This window comes from Aspergillus caelatus (genome assembly GCF_009193585.1).
Source record: "Aspergillus caelatus strain CBS 763.97 unplaced genomic scaffold BDV27scaffold_14, whole genome shotgun sequence".
Lineage (NCBI taxonomy): Eukaryota > Fungi > Ascomycota > Eurotiomycetes > Eurotiales > Aspergillaceae > Aspergillus > Aspergillus caelatus.
In genome coordinates this window covers 227530-244363 of record NW_022475277.1, presented here as the reverse complement: position 1 = coordinate 244363, position 16834 = coordinate 227530, and the positions used below count along the sequence as shown (strand labels likewise).

Sequence of the window (16834 nt, the reverse complement as noted above, 5' to 3'; positions counted from 1 at the left end):
GAGCTTAGTACACTGTTTTAACCTCAGCTAGAGGGAAGTCGCGCTTTTCCATTTAAACGTCAACACCCATCTATTTCAAATATTCATTCGTCTTACCGAGAGTAAATTGGCTCTTCAACATTTAACAGATACTTGTCAGGAGGCCGAACAGCACGGGACGAATTACATCCCAGATACCCTGTCCAATCCATTTAAGTTGTTGAATATCCAATTCATCATTGGGATATAAACTGCCAGGGAAATATAGTACCTTCTAGACCTCGGAAAATCCAAGCGGTAGGTTGGTCGGAACTCGAATTTGACAAGCTCTCAAACGTAAAGGAACCCAAGTATAAATAGAAAGAATGAGAGTAATGCTATGAGAAGATAACAAGTAGAATTCAGTGAGACTGTCGATTACGTTGTTTAACAGCGTGTCAGTTATTCTCCGCAATTTATGATTGTGTCGGGCATGTTATTCAAACATACGAAATATAGATTAAGTGATCGATTGTTTGGAGTATGTGGATAATGAAGTGGCTGGGTTTCGTGGTTGAGTGTTGCTGCGCGATGGGAATGCTAGATTGTCTGTCTTCGTTTCGTGACTCTATATTCTATCTCAAGTTTATATTACTAAACGGCCCTTTCTATCACAATGAAGTCTCATAGGACCACTCGAGAAACAGCAGCATATGCCTTAGACCTAGCCCAACTTTTCTAGATAAGTGTGAACCGCATCAACAACCCCCTTCACATCCTCAAACAGATGCCAATGTCCCACGCCCTCCAGCACCCCGACTTTAGAGTTTTTAATACTCTTCCCGTAAGAAAAGCACAGGTCCGGTGGACTGATAGCATCATGATCACCTGTAAGGATTAGTGTTGGACAAGTCAAGCTTGTTGTATCTAGCGTCTCATTTGCAGACTTCGCAAGAGCTGTGCATGCTTTGGCATATCCCTCCGGATCTTGCCCAAGCAATGACATGCGTGTAGCTGCAACTGCTAGAAGGTTACTCTCCTTTGTTTGGGATGATAGTCCCGCATTAACAACTGCGTCGGCAACCGCCACCAGACCCTTACTGCGAACCAACTCGGCGCGCGCAAAGATTCCAGCACTACCGGCTTCGGGTAAGGGCGAGGGGGGCGGGCCCATCAATATTAGAGAGGAGACTAATTCTGGGCTTTCGAGTGCAAGTTTCATGGCAACCAGGCAGCCCATGGAGTGAGCGATGACAGTTGCCGGTTTGCGATCGGGACGAGCGTTGTGGTATATGTCCCGGATATCGGAGGCGAGTGATGCGATGGTGATTTCGCTGAGCGCGTTAGTTGGGGAAAGGCCGTGGCCTTCGAAGTCGCTTAGGTAAAGAGCATGTGTGGACGATAATTTCGCGACAAGTGGGCTAAAATAGGATGATGAGCCGCCGAGGCCGTGTATGAAGATGATCGGTGGTCCTTCGATTTGTCCTTGTATTTGAGAGAAGAGCTCCTTGGTGCCGATTTTCACGAGTCCTTCATGGCCTCGAGCTTTTTGGTTAGCAACTGGGATTGCGGATTGGGATTTCACGCGCTCAACGGTTGGGTTGACGGCATCGGTGGCGGCGATGTAGTTAGTGAGAGTTCCTAGTCCGGTCACGGAGACCTTGACTTCGTCTCCAGCTTGGAGAAATTTCATGGGTCGGAAACCGAATCCAACGCCGTATGGTGTCCCGGTTGCAAGCGTATCCCCGGGTTGTAGTGTTTGGCCCTGGGATAAGCAGGATACGAGTGTTGGGATACTGAAGATTAACTGGTCGAGTGTGGCATCCTGCCTCCTCTCTCCGTTGACGAACGTTTGCAGTTGGAGATTGGTGGGAAGACGCTCCTTTGGAACCGCAACGGGCCCAATAGGACAGAATGTGTCCGGGGATTTGCCAATGTAAAATTGTTTATGGTCCCGCTGCCTTTCCCGGGCAGTGAAATCGTTTATGATCGTGTACCCCCAGACATAATCCATTGCTTCGGACTCGGGGATCTTGTGTCCGGCTTTGCCGATGATCACTCCGATCTCGCCTTCATAGTCTGGTGTTTCTGTGAAACCAGGATGAAGGAGGACCTGCTCTCCATGTGCGATGATAGATGTTGCGCGCTTGGTGAAGATCACCGGGAAAGTTGGTTGATCGTTTTTATCTGACGAATCAAAGCCTGAGGAATTGAACTCTTTCGCATGTTCAACATAGTTCTTCCCGACTGCTAGGATATCCCGGCCAGATATCGGCGGGAGGAGCTGAACCTGGGATAAGGGAATGGGGTCTCCCCTTCCAAGCTGGATATTCCCCTCTCCCGCTTCGATAACCTGGTACAAATCGGAAATCTGAGTACCGGAGATGAAAACAAGACGATGAATCTGCTCTGTCGTCAGGTCAAGATGGCCAATTCGATGCTCCCCGGAGTTGGGGTCGACATAAGCACAGTAGTTGATAGAGGGGGGCGTGGACATGGTGGTTATCTAAACTATTGACACAGGATTGTAGTTGTTTCTCAAGACCACAGGGGACTATCGGCTCTACTCCTAGTATTTATTTGATGGGATGCATGACGGTGAAAGACGGAGATCCGCTTTTCCCCGCCGTCACGCCAGATCCCACCAATTACCGCGGGCATATGGCATCTCCACATATCACCGTGGGGGGTTGACAGATGGCCATTTGAATATAGTTACCTATGGTCTACGTGGACGGGATTCGCGCACCCGGAGGAGCCAGAATCCAAGCCATCCTAATGAGGTGTGAATCGCGATCCGCAAAGGTTTACCTTACCTCGTTAGACCTGTTGTTAGGATGATTCTATTGCGTGGAATAACCGACTCAACTTGTAATTAGGGTATTATATAATTTGACAGTAGATGATGTCTCCTACTTGCAGGAAGAGAACGTATAAGTGCCGACAAGGCTAGTTTTCTCATTAACTCTAACCTCATAAGATATCGCCCAGTAAAATTGTCCTCTATTGACTGAGTGTACAAAACCTTAGTAGTAGCAGTAGTAGTAGTAGTAGCAGTATATGCGTATATCCATGAATCATGTGTGATTGCAAGTATGTGAACGTGTGATAGCTTCTGAGAGATAGGAAAGAGCGCAGAAGAGGATAATAAAGAGCGGTATTTACTACCAATCCTCTCCTAGAGTACTCAATCCTACATATCGTGGGCGTTCTTGGAAGCGATTCTGAATCCCACTCGTGCGTCCAATCCGGAGAGGTCTTCCATAATCTCGCATATGCTCTTGACCATGGAATCGCCAAAATTGCCAGGAACAGTCTTGGCCGACGAAGCTTTGAATGACATCGATACCACCCGGATGTTCTCGCTGGAACTGGGTGCAATCATACACCACATTATCAATAACAATCCAGACTTGGAGATGTTTTCCGGTAGCGTCCGAGCTTGAGCGCCACTGCTGGTACACAAGGGACACTATGCTCGGGTCGATATAGGGCAAGTCAGAGTCGGACAGTGACGGTTCTTGGAATGAAAAGTCTTCTTGTTGGAGCAATTGGGGTAAGCATGTGGTTGCGGTGGCTGTGTTTTCTGCGTGTTCGCTATACATGCTGATCATATTAGAGAGTGGAGTTGTATGGGTTGATTCTCCTTCAACAGCCGCTGCTGCATCGGTGCTCCGGAGACTAAGCCACCCCATGATAACGACGCCAGAATTAGAAAGCCTAAACTTGCTTTGAATGATAATATCCGTAGCAGCGCATTTCTCAGGAATCCGACTACTAACGACTCCGAGAATATTGTAGATTACTGAAAAGTGACATCTCTGATCGGCGTTTTAGTAGATATGACAGAGCGGAGAAGCGCGGCCTTCGGCGGAGTGTGGACATAAATCAGGAGACCACTATTGGTGCCCGCAGAGATCCACGCTGAACAACAGCTAATAATATTGCGAGGTTAGGAAGGCTTACAACGCACCTCTACGGAGAAGGAATGAGGAGGGGGTGTTTCTCACAACTGTGAGTTAGAGACCCTTCATGGCCCTGTTCGGGGTATGACAGCTGTTATATATCTTCTCCATGACAGTCTTAGTTACTGCCCAGACATCACGCTAAAGCAGAAGATAGTATGCCTGCAACACAAGTACCGTGGACATCACCAGAGCATGTATCAGAGGTTTACGATGGACCTCCGAGGAACATCGAATCCCTGAACAATCTAAAATTTGATGAGAGGCTTCAACCCAAGCAATACTCAATTGCGGGGACACATCCCGCATCGAAAATCCTTATCACCGACGTTCAAATTATAGAGGCAACTGGAAAGAATCCGTATCATGGGGATGTTCTCATCGTCGGTAGGCATATTCTGAAGATTTATGGAGGATAGGTTCTGACTGGGTACCAGGTCCACGATTTGCACATGTGGGCGAAGTACCGGGAAAGGCGGACTTGCTCAGGAACCCAAGGGTACGAGTGTTCTATGGGCATGGGCGGACTTTGATACCCGGTCTCGGAGATGCCCACACACATCTTAGCTGGAATGGCGGTGACCTTGGCCGGTTGGGCGAGCTGGGAGTCGAGGAGCACACTCTTTTGACCGCCAGGAGCGCACGTTGCTATCTTGATTCTGGTTACACTATGTACTCTATTCCACCCATAGATGATTTTCCACGGCCATGGATAGCTAACTATCGATGTAGGTGCTTCGGGGCAGCGTCCGCCAAGAAACGTCTCGATGTTGTTGTCCGCGATGCAATCAATATGGGTGATATTCCAGGACCTCGGTACCTCGCGAACAGTCAAGAAATAGCTCGTCGAGATGGAGACCTTGTACCGGGTATCACGGCATATGCCGATGGGCCTGAAGAGATGCGATCAGTGTATGTCCACTAGCCTTGTTTAAAGAGGGGCGATTGAATTCCTAATAGATTATTTCCAGAGTACGTGAACATGCTGAATTGGGAGTGGATCAGGTGAAACTGTCCATGTCAGGAGAATCGGTATAGTCTATTTAGCTCTATTACCTACCGTGATGCTCATAGCTGTCTAGATTACCGAAATTAGAGACGCAGAGGACTGCTACTTCTCGAATGAGGAAACCAAGGCTTGCGTGGATGAGGCCCACAAGCAAGGCATTCGATTATGCGCCCATGCTCGGGCACGCGACTCTGTCCGACAATGCATTGATCATGGAGTGGAGGTTATCTACCATGCCTCATATATCGACGAGGAATGTAAGTCGCGCACGAGGAAAGAACTGTGCACAGGATTTAATACTGATTACCATCTACAGCTATGGATCTGCTGGAGGAAAAGAAATCGCAACATGTGGTAGCCCCCGCTTTGAACTGGCTGGTGGCAACTCTCTACGAAGCGAGCGCGTTTGGATATGCTACGGCAACAGCTGAAAAGGCAGGATACAAGAAGGAACTCGAGGCTGCTATTCGGGGACTCCGTGAGATGCACAGACGAGGAATTGTAGTCCTACCGGGCGGGTAAGTCCTGAGCCTAGGGGCGTTGTTTGACGTTGTCAGCTAACAGCCGAACCATGTAGCGACTACGGCTTTGCCTGGACCCCACATGGCACATACGCTCGAGAACTTGAGCACTTTACGAAACTTCTTGGGTTTACGGCCCATGAAGCCATTATTGCCGCAACCTATGGCGTTGCAAAATTGTTCATGAGGTCGCATGAGATGGGCCAGATCAAGCCAGGTAACTATGCCGATTGTGTTATCGTCGATGGGGACCCGTTGAAGGATATCACTATACTACAAAATCACGGTAAACTGGACATTATCATAATGAATGGCCGCGTGCATAAGGCGGGTCGGAAGGAACTTTTCGTCCCAAGTACTTCTGACGTTTATGACATCCAGCAGATCCGCCGGGAGATCGAAGAGGTTGAGATTAAAGCCCCAATGCAGAAAGCTTATTGATGCCATGTGTTTGATTGGGATGATATTTCGGCGACATTGTATCTAACAATTGTCTAAACTTATATGATAATATCCGTTGTACTTCTTCCACCGTGGATATATTGGGGGCATGTAAACCTCTGAGTCTGTGTATTCGGGTCAGAGCTCATCTTAAGAAGTCGTTTTCTCCAAACTGAGGGCCCATACGATATGAATAAACATGAGACTCTGGCTACTCTCTACGCACAACGCCGAACAAGAAATTTTGAAGGTCAATAATTATTACTGAAAATATGGTTAAGACTTCATGCTACCCCGCACGCTACAGCAGCTTGTAGTAGGTCAGAATCCTGAAAGCCTTGAAATTAGTACTCCTTGAAACTACTTAGTGGGTCATCTCATGGTCGCCACTCTTATAGAGTTCAGGTATCCTTCCATGCAGCCAAAATCCCTCCCCCCGTGCCCTTCTTTCCTCCTTCACTTTCCCCCAACAGATGCACGCACGGGTCTCGACAACACAATTTTCTTCAGCTATCTATTAGTCCAAGCTGGTCTCGTTTCATATATCCCGACCTAACCATCCGTTGAATGACGAAAAGAGCTAGTCCTGTCGAGTTCTAGCATACGGTCGCTGCAATGACGTCCAAGCGATTGCCCTTCAGCTGTGAGAATTGTCGGCAGCGCAAAATTCGTTGTATCGGCTCTGGCCACTCACCTTGTCAGACATGTTCACGGCGTGGTTATGCATCAAGTTGTCGGTTTAAGCGTCAGACACCCCTAATTGGTGTGAATACACAACTTGTAGAGCCTCAACAAACATCAGACCCATCTCTCGGGCTTATGGGAAATGCTGCCAGTTTGGAAGACTTGTTGAAGCAAAATATTGCACTGACCACCGCATTATTGAGCCAGAAAGGCCAAAGTCGGCTCCCTTCGCCAGCCTCCAGTCCGGAGGTCCCTTCATCCCTACAGCCATCACTTGAAGAAAAGCCACTGCATGGTCCAGTACCAAGTCGGACAGGTCGTTTGGTCGTGTCTACTTCGAACCATGTGCGGTTGGTCCCCTCGCATGATATAGGGGACTCCGATCTCCTCGAGGCTATGCAAGAGCCTGCTTCTAGCTTCCCCGTGGGATTCCCATTTTTCTCCGAACAATCGGGCTCTGTCTCCGATGAGCTTCTGGGCCTGCTCCCACCACTTTTGCACCTCGAAGAGTTGAAATCAACTTATTTTCGAGTATTCTCACCTCTCTTTCATGTTCTCCATGATCCGACATTCCACGCCAAATACCAAGCGTTCAAGAGGAATCCCAGGTCCACCCCATTGGCATTTTTAGGATTATTGTTCGTGACTCTAAGTCTAGCGGTCACCGCACTGGACGATAACCATCCCCTCCTGACAGATTTGGGTCATGACGTGAGTCCCCATGCGAATGTGCGCAGTCTTTCGGCAAAATATCGCTCGGCAGCCATGCGGTGTCTTGCTGCCGATAATTTCATGTTCTGCCATAATCTCTGCACATTGCAGTGCCTGGTGCTCTTGATCTACGCCATGAACCACGCCCAGGAACCGGCGTGGTCATTGCTTGGCACAACCCTGCATATTGCAGTTGCTATCGGGTGTGCCGTTGATCCAGATCATTTGAATGTAGACCGCATCGAGGCAGAAGAGCGTCGCAGATGCTGGGCTGCACTCCGGATGTTGTATACTATTCAGAACACATGCCTCGGGAACCTCATGCCATTCCGCGTGGAGGCAAATGTGGCTCTTCCAGCTGATATTGAAGATGACGAGTTGGTGACAGGTAACCTGGGTTCCAGGAACGATTCAGTAGAGACGCCCCCGACACAAATGACTTACCTTTTATACAAGTTTCGTCTGTATGACTTGGCAGTCGACATCTGTCAGCTTCCTGAGTCAATCCAAGCACACGACCGCGCAAGGATAGAGACTGTAGATGTAAAACTCATGCAAGAACAGGAATGTCACCTGGCTCGCTTTACTCCTCGACTGATGCTGAAACCGTACGACCAAGCCCACTTCTATATTCTGACCATCTATATAAATCACCTAATCCTCCTGCTCCACCGGTCGCAGCTGAACACAGTCGACTGCAAGAGCCACGAAAGATGCTTAGAGGCGGCCACAGGAACCTTGTCTAATTTCGAGGCACTGTGTTCCACCCCGGCACTCGGGTCATATCGATGGTACACGGATGGTCTTGGGTCATTCTACGCCTTTTTTGCTGCAACTACCCTCCTTGTGCTGTTGGGAAGTCCGCAACGCGAGACGGAGTGCAATCCAGAAGCCGTCGTTCTTCTTGTTCGGTGCGTAGAGAGAATGAAAGAAAGGGCATCTCGAAGTTCTGTTTGTCAAAAAGCAGCCGATATTCTTGACCCTATAGTCCAATGTTTTGCCCCTGGACGCGTCACAGACAGCAATGGAGACACAGAGCCGACATTGCTTGGTGAAATCGCAAATGAAGGTTTATGGCCCACATACCCAGGGCTGGAGAGTATGTTTTATGATGTTCCGTGCGAGCAGTGGTTGACTCCGTCGGAATCTGTCTGGAACGCCGCACAGAACCTCTGGGGTCCATCATCCGCGAGTGTATCGACACTATGATTTTCAGCCTTTGCAGCACTACCGGGAATTACACTGGGCTTGCTTTCAATTCAGAAATTCAGGAAGTTTGCGGGACGGAATGACCAAGGAATAACGGGGCAAGGCAGCGGCCCGTTAAACATGAGCAGAGAATATACTCAATGACGGGGCTGATTGGATTTCCTTATTTTATCTTACAGGGAATCTGTTGAATAATATTACCAGTATGTTTAAATAAAAAGTGGCTCTATGCATAAAACATCTAAATGAGTTCATGATTGTCAATGGATCATCCGCAAACCATAGTACCACCCCGCGTACTCAACACCCCCGTATACAGACTAAAGCTCTCTAGAGAAGGCAATTAAGATGACAAGCAGAAACAGCTTTGGTTTGACGGAAAGGCACATTCTCTACAGCCGACTACATGGAAGCAGCAATCAACAAACATGTTCCGTTGAAACAACACACATGTTGAATAAACACTTTGCGGGGATTTTTTTTGGATATCGTCCAATTTGGACCTACAGTGGGTGCTTTTTAATCCTTGTTCACACCCAATATCTCACCGCTTCTGCTACTGGTTACCGAACTTTCCGATAACCTGCCGCATCCTATCGATTGATCTATCCATATGGATTAAGTTCAGAAGAACGAAGCCCACACCCATTGGGCAGTTAGGATCTCTTGGCTTAAGAGAAAGTAGTAAAGGTATTTTTCCACTGGGGCTATGGAAATCTTTCCCGCCCCAAGTCCGAGGAATGAGTGGCACAGAAAGCTGGGACCAGCTGCCCGGCTCCACCTTCATGCATCAACACCGCTCATTTGAAAGAAAATGCATGTCCCAACCGAAGCTAAGTAATTTCCAAGGGTATGTGGTAGTGACTATGCATACCATGAAATGGAATCAAATGAGTTAATGTAAATACTAGACGATTCTTTGTTTGCTTGGGAATGGATGTGTGGACATAGAAAACCGACTATAAATACCGCAATCGTAACTCTTCAGAACACTCAAAGGAAATAAATTAAATGAGGTGAAAAAGAAATTTGAGTTTTTTGGTGCCTGAAGCCTGCATAATTAGACTTCTGGGCAACGCAGAACGATAGGCCAGGGGACTTTTGGTCGATCTTAGTCCTTTTTTCTGTGCATAAAAGGGTACTGAGAGCGCAAATCCCTATATAATAACCTATTCCTCATGTGCGAGAGGCCCCCAAGCTTTTTTTTCCTACTCAGATAAGCCAGCGGGCCGAGGTATCACCCATCATGGCCGCCAGTAACAGAACACTATGGCAATGGGAAGACTTACTCGCTAAATACCCCAAAGTCGAGTTCATATGGCTAGAGCTCCTGTGGTATACGGCAAATAAGTTCGTTCGGATGGTGCCAAAAGCAAAATTCGAAGCAATGATCCAGAGCGATATTTACTTCAACGTCCCTCTGGTAGCCTTTTACCTTACCCCAGGTGATCATCCGGCTAAAGGCGCCTCGCCCAGTGGGTCTTTTCGGTTACGTCCTGATTTAAGTACAGCATATTGCCAGCCAGGCTCAGGGGGGACCCGTCTGGTCATCCAGTGCGAATGCGCCCAAAAAGATGGGTCTCCATTGGATTTGTGCGCGCGGTCCCGCCTCCGAACACTGGATGATGCCCTACAATGCAAGATGGGCATGGACATTTTGATTGGATTTGAAATCGAAGTGGTATTTATGAAACCCGAGCAACCACGTGATGGGACACCCACATTCAGCCCTCTGAGCTCTCTTCATTCATGGTCCTCTATAACACGAGACGATTTTATGTACCTGGACCTTATCGAGCGTATTGTGCGCTCATTGGCCGATGTCGGTATTACGCTGGAGCATTTTCATTCTGAGGTAGCACCAGGACAGTGGGAATTCGTCCTCCCCCCGGAGAGGCCAGTCCAGGCCATTGATACACTTCTCAAGGCTCGAGAAACGATCAAGTCGGTGGCTCGTTCAGGCGGGCTGCATGCTACCCTATATCCCAGGATCTCAGATGACGACATTGGAACTGGTGCACATGTCCATATATCTGTCAACAACCGCGACGGGTATGCTCAGCGGCCGGAGAGTTTCTTTGGCGGTATAATACAGCATATGCCTTCCATTCTCGCGTTTACGTTACCGCAAGAAGTGAGTTACCAACGAGTCCAGACGGGGCTGTTCAGTGGAGGTGAGTACGCTTGCTGGGGTTGGGAGAATAAGGAGGCATCGCTATGCCGGATTGACGTAAACCGGTTTGAGTTCAAATTGATGGACGGGCTTGCAAATCCTTATCTTGCCCTTTCAGCCATCTTAGCTGGGGGTTTAGACGGTCTGGAGAAGGAAACGCCCCTCCTAGGTGGGCCCTGCGACGACGCCTATGCGCATCTCCAGCCAGAAGAGCAGAAAGCGCTTGGCATAACGACTAAGTTGCCGAAATCACTAGAGGATAGTTTGGCCGCATTGGAAGCAAGCCCCGCATTATGTGCACAGCTTGGACCAGGTATGGTCTCTGTCTATGCTATGGTGAAGCGGGGAGAAGCAGATTGTCTACGCAAAATGCCTGACGACACAAGAAAGGCTTGGTTAATCTCGAGGTACTGACATGAAATAATTGCACCACAATCTCACTTGATAATAGAAGACTTTCTTTATCCGGTACTTTTTGTTCTCAGGTTTTATATCTTCTTCGTTGGATTTTATCTCCATGCGTCAGAGTCACAGTGTATGAAGCTCACATCCCGGACGCATTGTGGGTGTCATCATTGCGAGATCCTACCCCTTGCTCAAGGCAGAGTTCCGGACTTGGACATGGAAATAACCATAACATTATTTTGGCCGTCCATGTATGTTAAGAACATGGATGTAAAGCTTAGAAAGGAGGATATGCTTTCGGTTCTTATGAGCTTGGCCTCCATCAAAACTTGTAACCTAAAATATACCAGGTGCTAGAAATAGTGCATGGGTGGTCTTATGGAATGTAGTAGTACCCCCTAACGGTTAGAAGCATTATGTGAACACGAGATATTTCCAGCTCCTTGTCATGTTGTCGCTGATATCCTAATGATATCGTAGGCCCCTTAATATATCTCCCTTGGCCGTAGCCGTGCTATTTCATATACCTGCGAGGTTGGCTTTGAGCTCTGCACTAGTACTGGAATCTAAATGCTTTCTAATACTCTGCTATACATTGAGGTTACCTCCAGTGTTCATCACCTGCTTATGGAATGATATTCTGACCTTAACGCCGTAGTTATATAGTTAGCTAATTACTGGCCAATGACGCAACCACAGTGTTTATGCGTGGCAGCTTCATCTGAAAGAGAATCACTCGATCTGGTCCTACCTGACCCGATTCAAGGACTGGAAAGTGCAATGGCGAAAACTAGTGCGTTTACTCCGTTTGCAGAAGTTCAAGTATCTGGGCGACAAAATCCTCCGGATTCTCCTCCGCAATGTAATGACCGCTATCAGCAACATAACGCGCCTGAACATTTTCAAATACTTCGCTCGCCATCCTTTCTGCGCCCACAGCCAGCGCATGATTTGCTCCAGTCAAGACCAGATTCCGTGTTCTCACTTTTCCCCGCTCCGCTATCCATGCTCGATTCTGGGCGGCATCAATCTCAAACGCGCTGTACACATAAAACGCATATTGCAACGCGCCGCGCATTGAATACTGCGAGGTATAGTAGTCGATGATATCATTGCCAAACACTGAATGGTTATAGGCAAATCGATCGTAGAACTGCTTGACATAAATCTTTTCTTTTCCTGCTACCAGTGCCGCAGCCATATCGGGCTGCTGTCCTTGGAAGGCAAAATGCCAATGATCTCGGTCATGCTTGAGCTTCTCGTATTCTGTGGTCCCTGGTAACGGGCATTCTCCCCCAAACAATGCTGGATACAAAATCAGGGTACTGCATAACAAAGGCAAAGGCTATCATGCCCCCAATGTCATGACCAACCACATGGATCAGGGTTTTGATCGATAATTGATGAGTCAAGAAGTTGTAAAGATCCTGTGCCAACTGCTTCTTAGAAAAGCCGGCCACGTCTCGGAGTGGTTTCGAGGAACTTCCGTGCCCGGTAAAGTCAGGAGCAATCACGTGGTATCCTGCAGCGGCGAAAGGTTCCAAGACGAAGCGGAACTGGTGAGAAGATTGGGGGAATCCGTGAATGAGAAGGAGAATTCCCTTACATTCACCGGTTGGCTCGGCTTCGAGGTAATGTTTACGCACATCTTCAGAAAGGACCGCTTGTCGGCTAGAAACCTCGGATTTAGGAAGACATCATGTTAAGCAGAGTAAGCCGACCGTGGATAGAAAAGTGTCGAGTGTGCATGCTAATTCAGCCATTTTCTTTCTCTCTCCATAGGCTGGCGGATACTGTTGGTGGATTCGCTCGGGATGCGGCTTCTTTCGCGAAGCTATCTCGCGCCCTTTACGGCTCTATCCATGAGCCACAGTTTTCTAAGGTATCTAAAAGTACTAGCAGTTTTCTCGGTGAGCTACATTTCACGGGCCATGCCAACATAGTGTATCCCGCAGAAACCCAGTAAGGTTCTGTACCCTGTGGAATACTGATCCAAGACAAGCACGGCGCATGGCGCTGTCCTAGAATCCTTCATTGCTAAGCTGGAACGGTATCTCAGCAACACAGATAAGCTTAGAAGAGATCTGGGCGACAACAAAGCCAGTATCCGAAAATACCACCCTGGAAAAATACCTTGAGCATGTCTTTGAATGGGCCGGAAATCCCTCTCAATGGAAGGACTTTCTCAGCCCGTTCATAACTGAGTACAAAAGCACCTACGGCCGAGATCCAGCTCTCAACCCCCACAATGCTTAGCAATGGCAATCTTTGTTTTTGTCAGAAATCACATGACTTCCAAAATAGGAAATGTTTCTGTCTCTTCGGCTAATTTTGGTATGCCAAGTAGCAGATATATTCTCAATTGGCTAACATTGTCTTTAAAGGAAAACTCTCTGCCCAGTTTGACAGATCAATATTGTAATAGTTATGTTGTACTTTGACAAGTTCCTATATTCTGGTAGGCCTAAAGCTCATTTCACGGTGTCTTGAAAATTCTGACTGAGATGATCGAGAGCGAACTGATCATTATGTCACTACGTATCGTTTCTACAAACTTAATAGCCCTATAAGGAGATTACAAATGGTATCACCTCGACCAATCCAGATTAAAGGATATATTTTTGGAACAGTTTAATGCAGGCCTAAAACGAGCAAACAAAAAAAAAAAAAAATACCCGAAGACCAACAATAAGGCTAAACCAAACCAGGCTAGTGCAAATGTCCTATTCTAGAAAATCGAAAGAAGAGAAAAAAAAAAAGGGAAATGCCAGCTCATCATCCGAAGGTGCCCCACTACCAGTCATCCACCGGAGGAGAGTAAGAGCGCTCCTCAGGAGGCTCATCGTAGTGGTGGTAAATGTGCTGCTCCACGATCTTGTGCTCGACTTCTTCTTCTTCTTCTTCCTTCTCAGACTCAGAGCTGGAACCGCCTTTTTTTATGTTAGTTTTTGTTTTACTATATTTTCAAAGAGGGGTCGAGGTAGAATGTAGACATACCAAACTCATGATTAAGAACAGCTCCGGCAACACCACCAAGCGCCAAACCTGCGGCGGCTCCCATGAACATCTTCTTCTTTTCACTCTTCTTCCTCTCTTCCTCAGTCTGGTACTCGCCCTGCTGAGGAGGAGGGTAGTAGCCTCCCTCCTGGGGAGGGGGACCGCCGTAGTAGCCACCGGGGGGAGGGCTAATCGGGCCGGAAGGAGGGGGGCTCATCATAGGGGGAGGGCCGCCGGGAGGACCCATGTCACGCGAGGTATCGCCAAGAGGCTGCTCCCACTGGGAGTTGCCGGTGGCTACCTCAACCCAGAAGGCGCGGCGGGCGTTGGGCTCCCATTCCTGGACCCAACCCATGGGAAGAGGTGGTGGGGGAATTTGTGGAGGACGGGCAGAAGGTGGTGCGGAGGAGTAGGGAGGGCGAGAGTCGAAAGAACGGTCTGAATCATATGGAGGTCTCTCGTACGGAGGACGCTCGGATGGTGGTCTGTCGTACGGAGGGCGCTGGTCTTGAGGGGGCTGCCCATATGGCGGGCGCTCGTATGGCGAACGCTCGCCAGAGGGAGGTTGTTCGTATGGGGGACGCTCATATGGTGGACGGTCACTGGGAGGAGGCTGTTCGTATGGAGGTCTGTCGTAAGAGGGGCGATCGCCGTAGGGGGGTCGCTGGTCATATGGAGGGCGCTCATAGCCTCCGGGAGCCTGACCATATGGAGGTTGACCATATGGAGGCTGCCCATATTGGGGTTGAGGGGGGCCACCGTAGTACGACATAGTATAGGTAAACGAATTGGTGGTGAACAAGAAAGCGAAGTTAAAGTAGAAAAAGTAATAGGAGAGAGGAATAAGAAAATAGAATGAGAGCAAGCAGTTTGGGCGGCTTTAAATATATCGCTCAATCTGGTGAGGAGGGGAAAGAGCAGCCCTAGTTAGGTCTCAATTCACCAGTGACCACACCCCTGTATGGAGTCTCCAGACGCTAAGTTAATGACAATGAGACCTCAGGAGCCTCCGGTGTCCGCGGAGACTCGAAGACCATTCGCTAACAGTGAGATACATATCACTAGAGTATCCACTACATTACTGGTTGCATGGGGAAGTGTCAATAGTCTGGCGTTTGGTGGTGCTGCAGATCTGTCCTCTCAGATGCAAAAATTAGGCAGATACATATTTGATGGCCGGACTCCATCCATACCCCTGATTGTTTCCAAACCCGTAGCGCTAAGTGAAGCACAGAAACAGGCCACAGAATTCAATGAGAGGGGGGCGTGCTTCATCCTCCCGCCACAGGTTCGACCTACCATTCTAAGTTGTTTGGCTGTCGACAGCCGTCTTCATTTGTTTCATTGTTGAACCGTCAGGGAGGGGTAGTATGACATGTTCGATCATGGGCATCAACCCCACCATCCCCTACAAAAACGCTGCCTGTGGAGGGTCTCTTGGCGCCACTAAAAGGAATATATGGCTCACTGATGACACATCCAATCGGAGTCCCTGCTGTCTAGGCATCAGCCACACCGGCGTATCACCATTGACCCCCCTCCAATGATCCTTGCCAGGTGATGACAAGCCACAAATCCCGCATACTGGAGGGGTTCTCTATCTGACATCCTCAACCTTGACACCGAGTTGTTGCCGTCTCTTGGCCCCTATAATGTCAAAAATTCTAGATCATATGCCTTGTGCAAACTAACATGTCTATAATATCATGTCGAAAAGAGACACAAATTGCATGTCGTATTGCAGTGGTAAAATTACTAATTAACCAAACCAACGGGGTCACGCCAGAGTTCCCCCGGCACCTTCGGCATCAATAACACTGGAGACTCGCCACGTGTGACTCAGCCAGTGGCTGTGGCTATGCGCCCAGCCACAGCCCGTTCCGGAAGATTCCTTCAAAGTGGATCGGATGTGCCCTCTTGTTCTCCTTTTTCCACATTCGACGTTACGGAGTCTAAAGATGGAATAGTGTTTCCATTTTGGCACCTTGGCGTTGAGGTCGTTGCTCCAGCAACTGCGCCTGGCGGAAATTGGAAGGTGGGCTGTAGAATATGGAATATCTCATCCGGGAATTAATATCAGAGCGGAGAATCAATGGAAAACAATTCAATCTATACTTCGTATTCCTTTTTTTTTATTTACTGTAAAATAGTATAACTATTTATTATTAGATAGGATAAGTATGCTATATATCTCATCGACAAAGCGTATAACAGTACAAATGATAGTGACATGCATGGCGAGGAACTTCTCCCATCGCTAACTCTACTGGTAGGGCACGTTCGGACGAAGTTGACAGATGGTCGCCCAAAAAGCCTACTTCCAAACTAATAGGCCTCGCCCATACAGGAACGGTTCCTTGATATTATCAGTATCCTATCATAGTAGCGGCTTCATGGAAAGATAGGGTAGATTTGTAAATGTGTTGGCTTATCTGGGATAGTGTTATAGACCGATTGACTTCTGTCTCTTCCTGTATATCGGGCAAGAGTACGATTTTCTTATCGAAGCGTGCTACAACGTCAAATCTTATAACGTCGAACTACTTCCTAACTCAAGGTGTGGTGAGGCGACAGCTAGGGTACTTGAGATTTGGTACGTCTTGCCATAATGGCCCATGTAAAAGCCAATACCCCGTTATGTACAGATTTCACACCTACATGGTGTTACAATGTTCTAGACTTGTCGGAAGTAACCAAGACGAAGGGAGTATTATTAGTCAGTTCTTCGGAATCAAGCCTGAGCTATGGTTTTCCAGAGATA

At 48.1% G+C, this 16834-nt stretch overlaps 7 protein-coding genes across 7 annotated transcripts; 4 read left to right on the top strand and 3 right to left on the bottom strand.

The window, feature by feature from the left end:
- Window positions 1-659: 659 nt before the first annotated feature.
- BDV27DRAFT_166181 (bifunctional fumarylacetoacetate hydrolase/alpha/beta hydrolase family protein) lies at window positions 660-2455 on the bottom strand (the record flags this gene model as incomplete). Its single annotated transcript, XM_032074125.1, has 1 exon — window positions 660-2455. The coding sequence occupies one exon, from the start codon at window positions 2453-2455 to the stop codon at window positions 683-685; it is 1773 nt and encodes a 590-aa protein (XP_031932324.1). The 3' UTR covers window positions 660-682.
- A 468-nt stretch (window positions 2456-2923) lies between these two features.
- BDV27DRAFT_121280 (cytochrome b5-like heme/steroid binding domain-containing protein) lies at window positions 2924-3592 on the bottom strand. Its single transcript, XM_032065325.1, has one exon. The coding sequence runs from the start codon at window positions 3570-3572 to the stop codon at window positions 3123-3125; it is 450 nt and encodes a 149-aa protein (XP_031932323.1). The 5' UTR covers window positions 3573-3592; the 3' UTR covers window positions 2924-3122.
- Window positions 3593-4081: 489 nt separating this feature from the next.
- BDV27DRAFT_166179 (uncharacterized protein) lies at window positions 4082-5894 on the top strand (the record flags this gene model as incomplete). The annotated part of the gene is made up of 7 exons (XM_032074124.1): window positions 4082-4310; window positions 4361-4595; window positions 4656-4835; window positions 4895-4955; window positions 5006-5189; window positions 5249-5450; window positions 5510-5894. The coding sequence occupies 7 exons, from the start codon at window positions 4082-4084 to the stop codon at window positions 5892-5894; spliced, it is 1476 nt and encodes a 491-aa protein (XP_031932322.1).
- Window positions 5895-6509: 615 nt separating this feature from the next.
- Window positions 6510-8498, top strand: BDV27DRAFT_166178 (transcription factor domain-containing protein; the record flags this gene model as incomplete). The annotated part of the gene is made up of 3 exons (XM_032074123.1): window positions 6510-6657; window positions 6697-7677; window positions 7708-8498. 3 exons carry the CDS (start codon window positions 6510-6512, stop codon window positions 8496-8498), a joined length of 1920 nt encoding a protein of 639 aa, XP_031932321.1.
- A 1246-nt stretch (window positions 8499-9744) lies between these two features.
- Window positions 9745-11545, top strand: BDV27DRAFT_166177 (FluG family protein; the record flags this gene model as incomplete). The annotated part of the gene is made up of 3 exons (XM_032074122.1): window positions 9745-11007; window positions 11206-11426; window positions 11506-11545. The coding sequence occupies 3 exons, from the start codon at window positions 9745-9747 to the stop codon at window positions 11543-11545; spliced, it is 1524 nt and encodes a 507-aa protein (XP_031932320.1).
- Window positions 11546-11721: 176 nt separating this feature from the next.
- On the top strand, window positions 11722-12331 carry BDV27DRAFT_17676 (uncharacterized protein). The gene has a single exon (XM_032075919.1). It carries the CDS (start codon window positions 11761-11763, stop codon window positions 12181-12183), a length of 423 nt encoding a protein of 140 aa, XP_031932319.1. The 5' UTR covers window positions 11722-11760; the 3' UTR covers window positions 12184-12331.
- Window positions 12332-13651: 1320 nt separating this feature from the next.
- Window positions 13652-15395, bottom strand: BDV27DRAFT_121276 (WW domain protein). The gene is made up of 2 exons (XM_032065324.1): window positions 14074-15395; window positions 13652-14006 (listed from the first exon to the last, which is right to left on the bottom strand). The coding sequence occupies exons 1-2, from the start codon at window positions 14843-14845 to the stop codon at window positions 13870-13872; spliced, it is 909 nt and encodes a 302-aa protein (XP_031932318.1). The 5' UTR covers window positions 14846-15395; the 3' UTR covers window positions 13652-13869.
- Between the last annotated feature and the right edge of the window lie 1439 nt (window positions 15396-16834).

What these genes read in the sequence shown, in the direction of transcription:
- BDV27DRAFT_121280 (XM_032065325.1), bottom strand. Translation starts at nt 3,572, where the DNA reads ATGATCAGCATGTATAGCGAACACGCAGAAAACACAGCCACCGCAACC.
- BDV27DRAFT_17676 (XM_032075919.1), top strand. Translation starts at nt 11,761, where the DNA reads ATGACGCAACCACAGTGTTTATGCGTGGCAGCTTCATCTGAAAGAGAA.
- BDV27DRAFT_121276 (XM_032065324.1), bottom strand. Translation starts at nt 14,845, where the DNA reads ATGTCGTACTACGGTGGCCCCCCTCAACCCCAATATGGGCAGCCTCCA. An exon ending in TGTTCTTAATCATGAGTTTG is followed by an intron (nt 14,007 to 14,073) that starts GTATGTCTACAT and finishes ACATAAAAAAAG; the next exon opens with GCGGTTCCAGCTCTGAGTCT.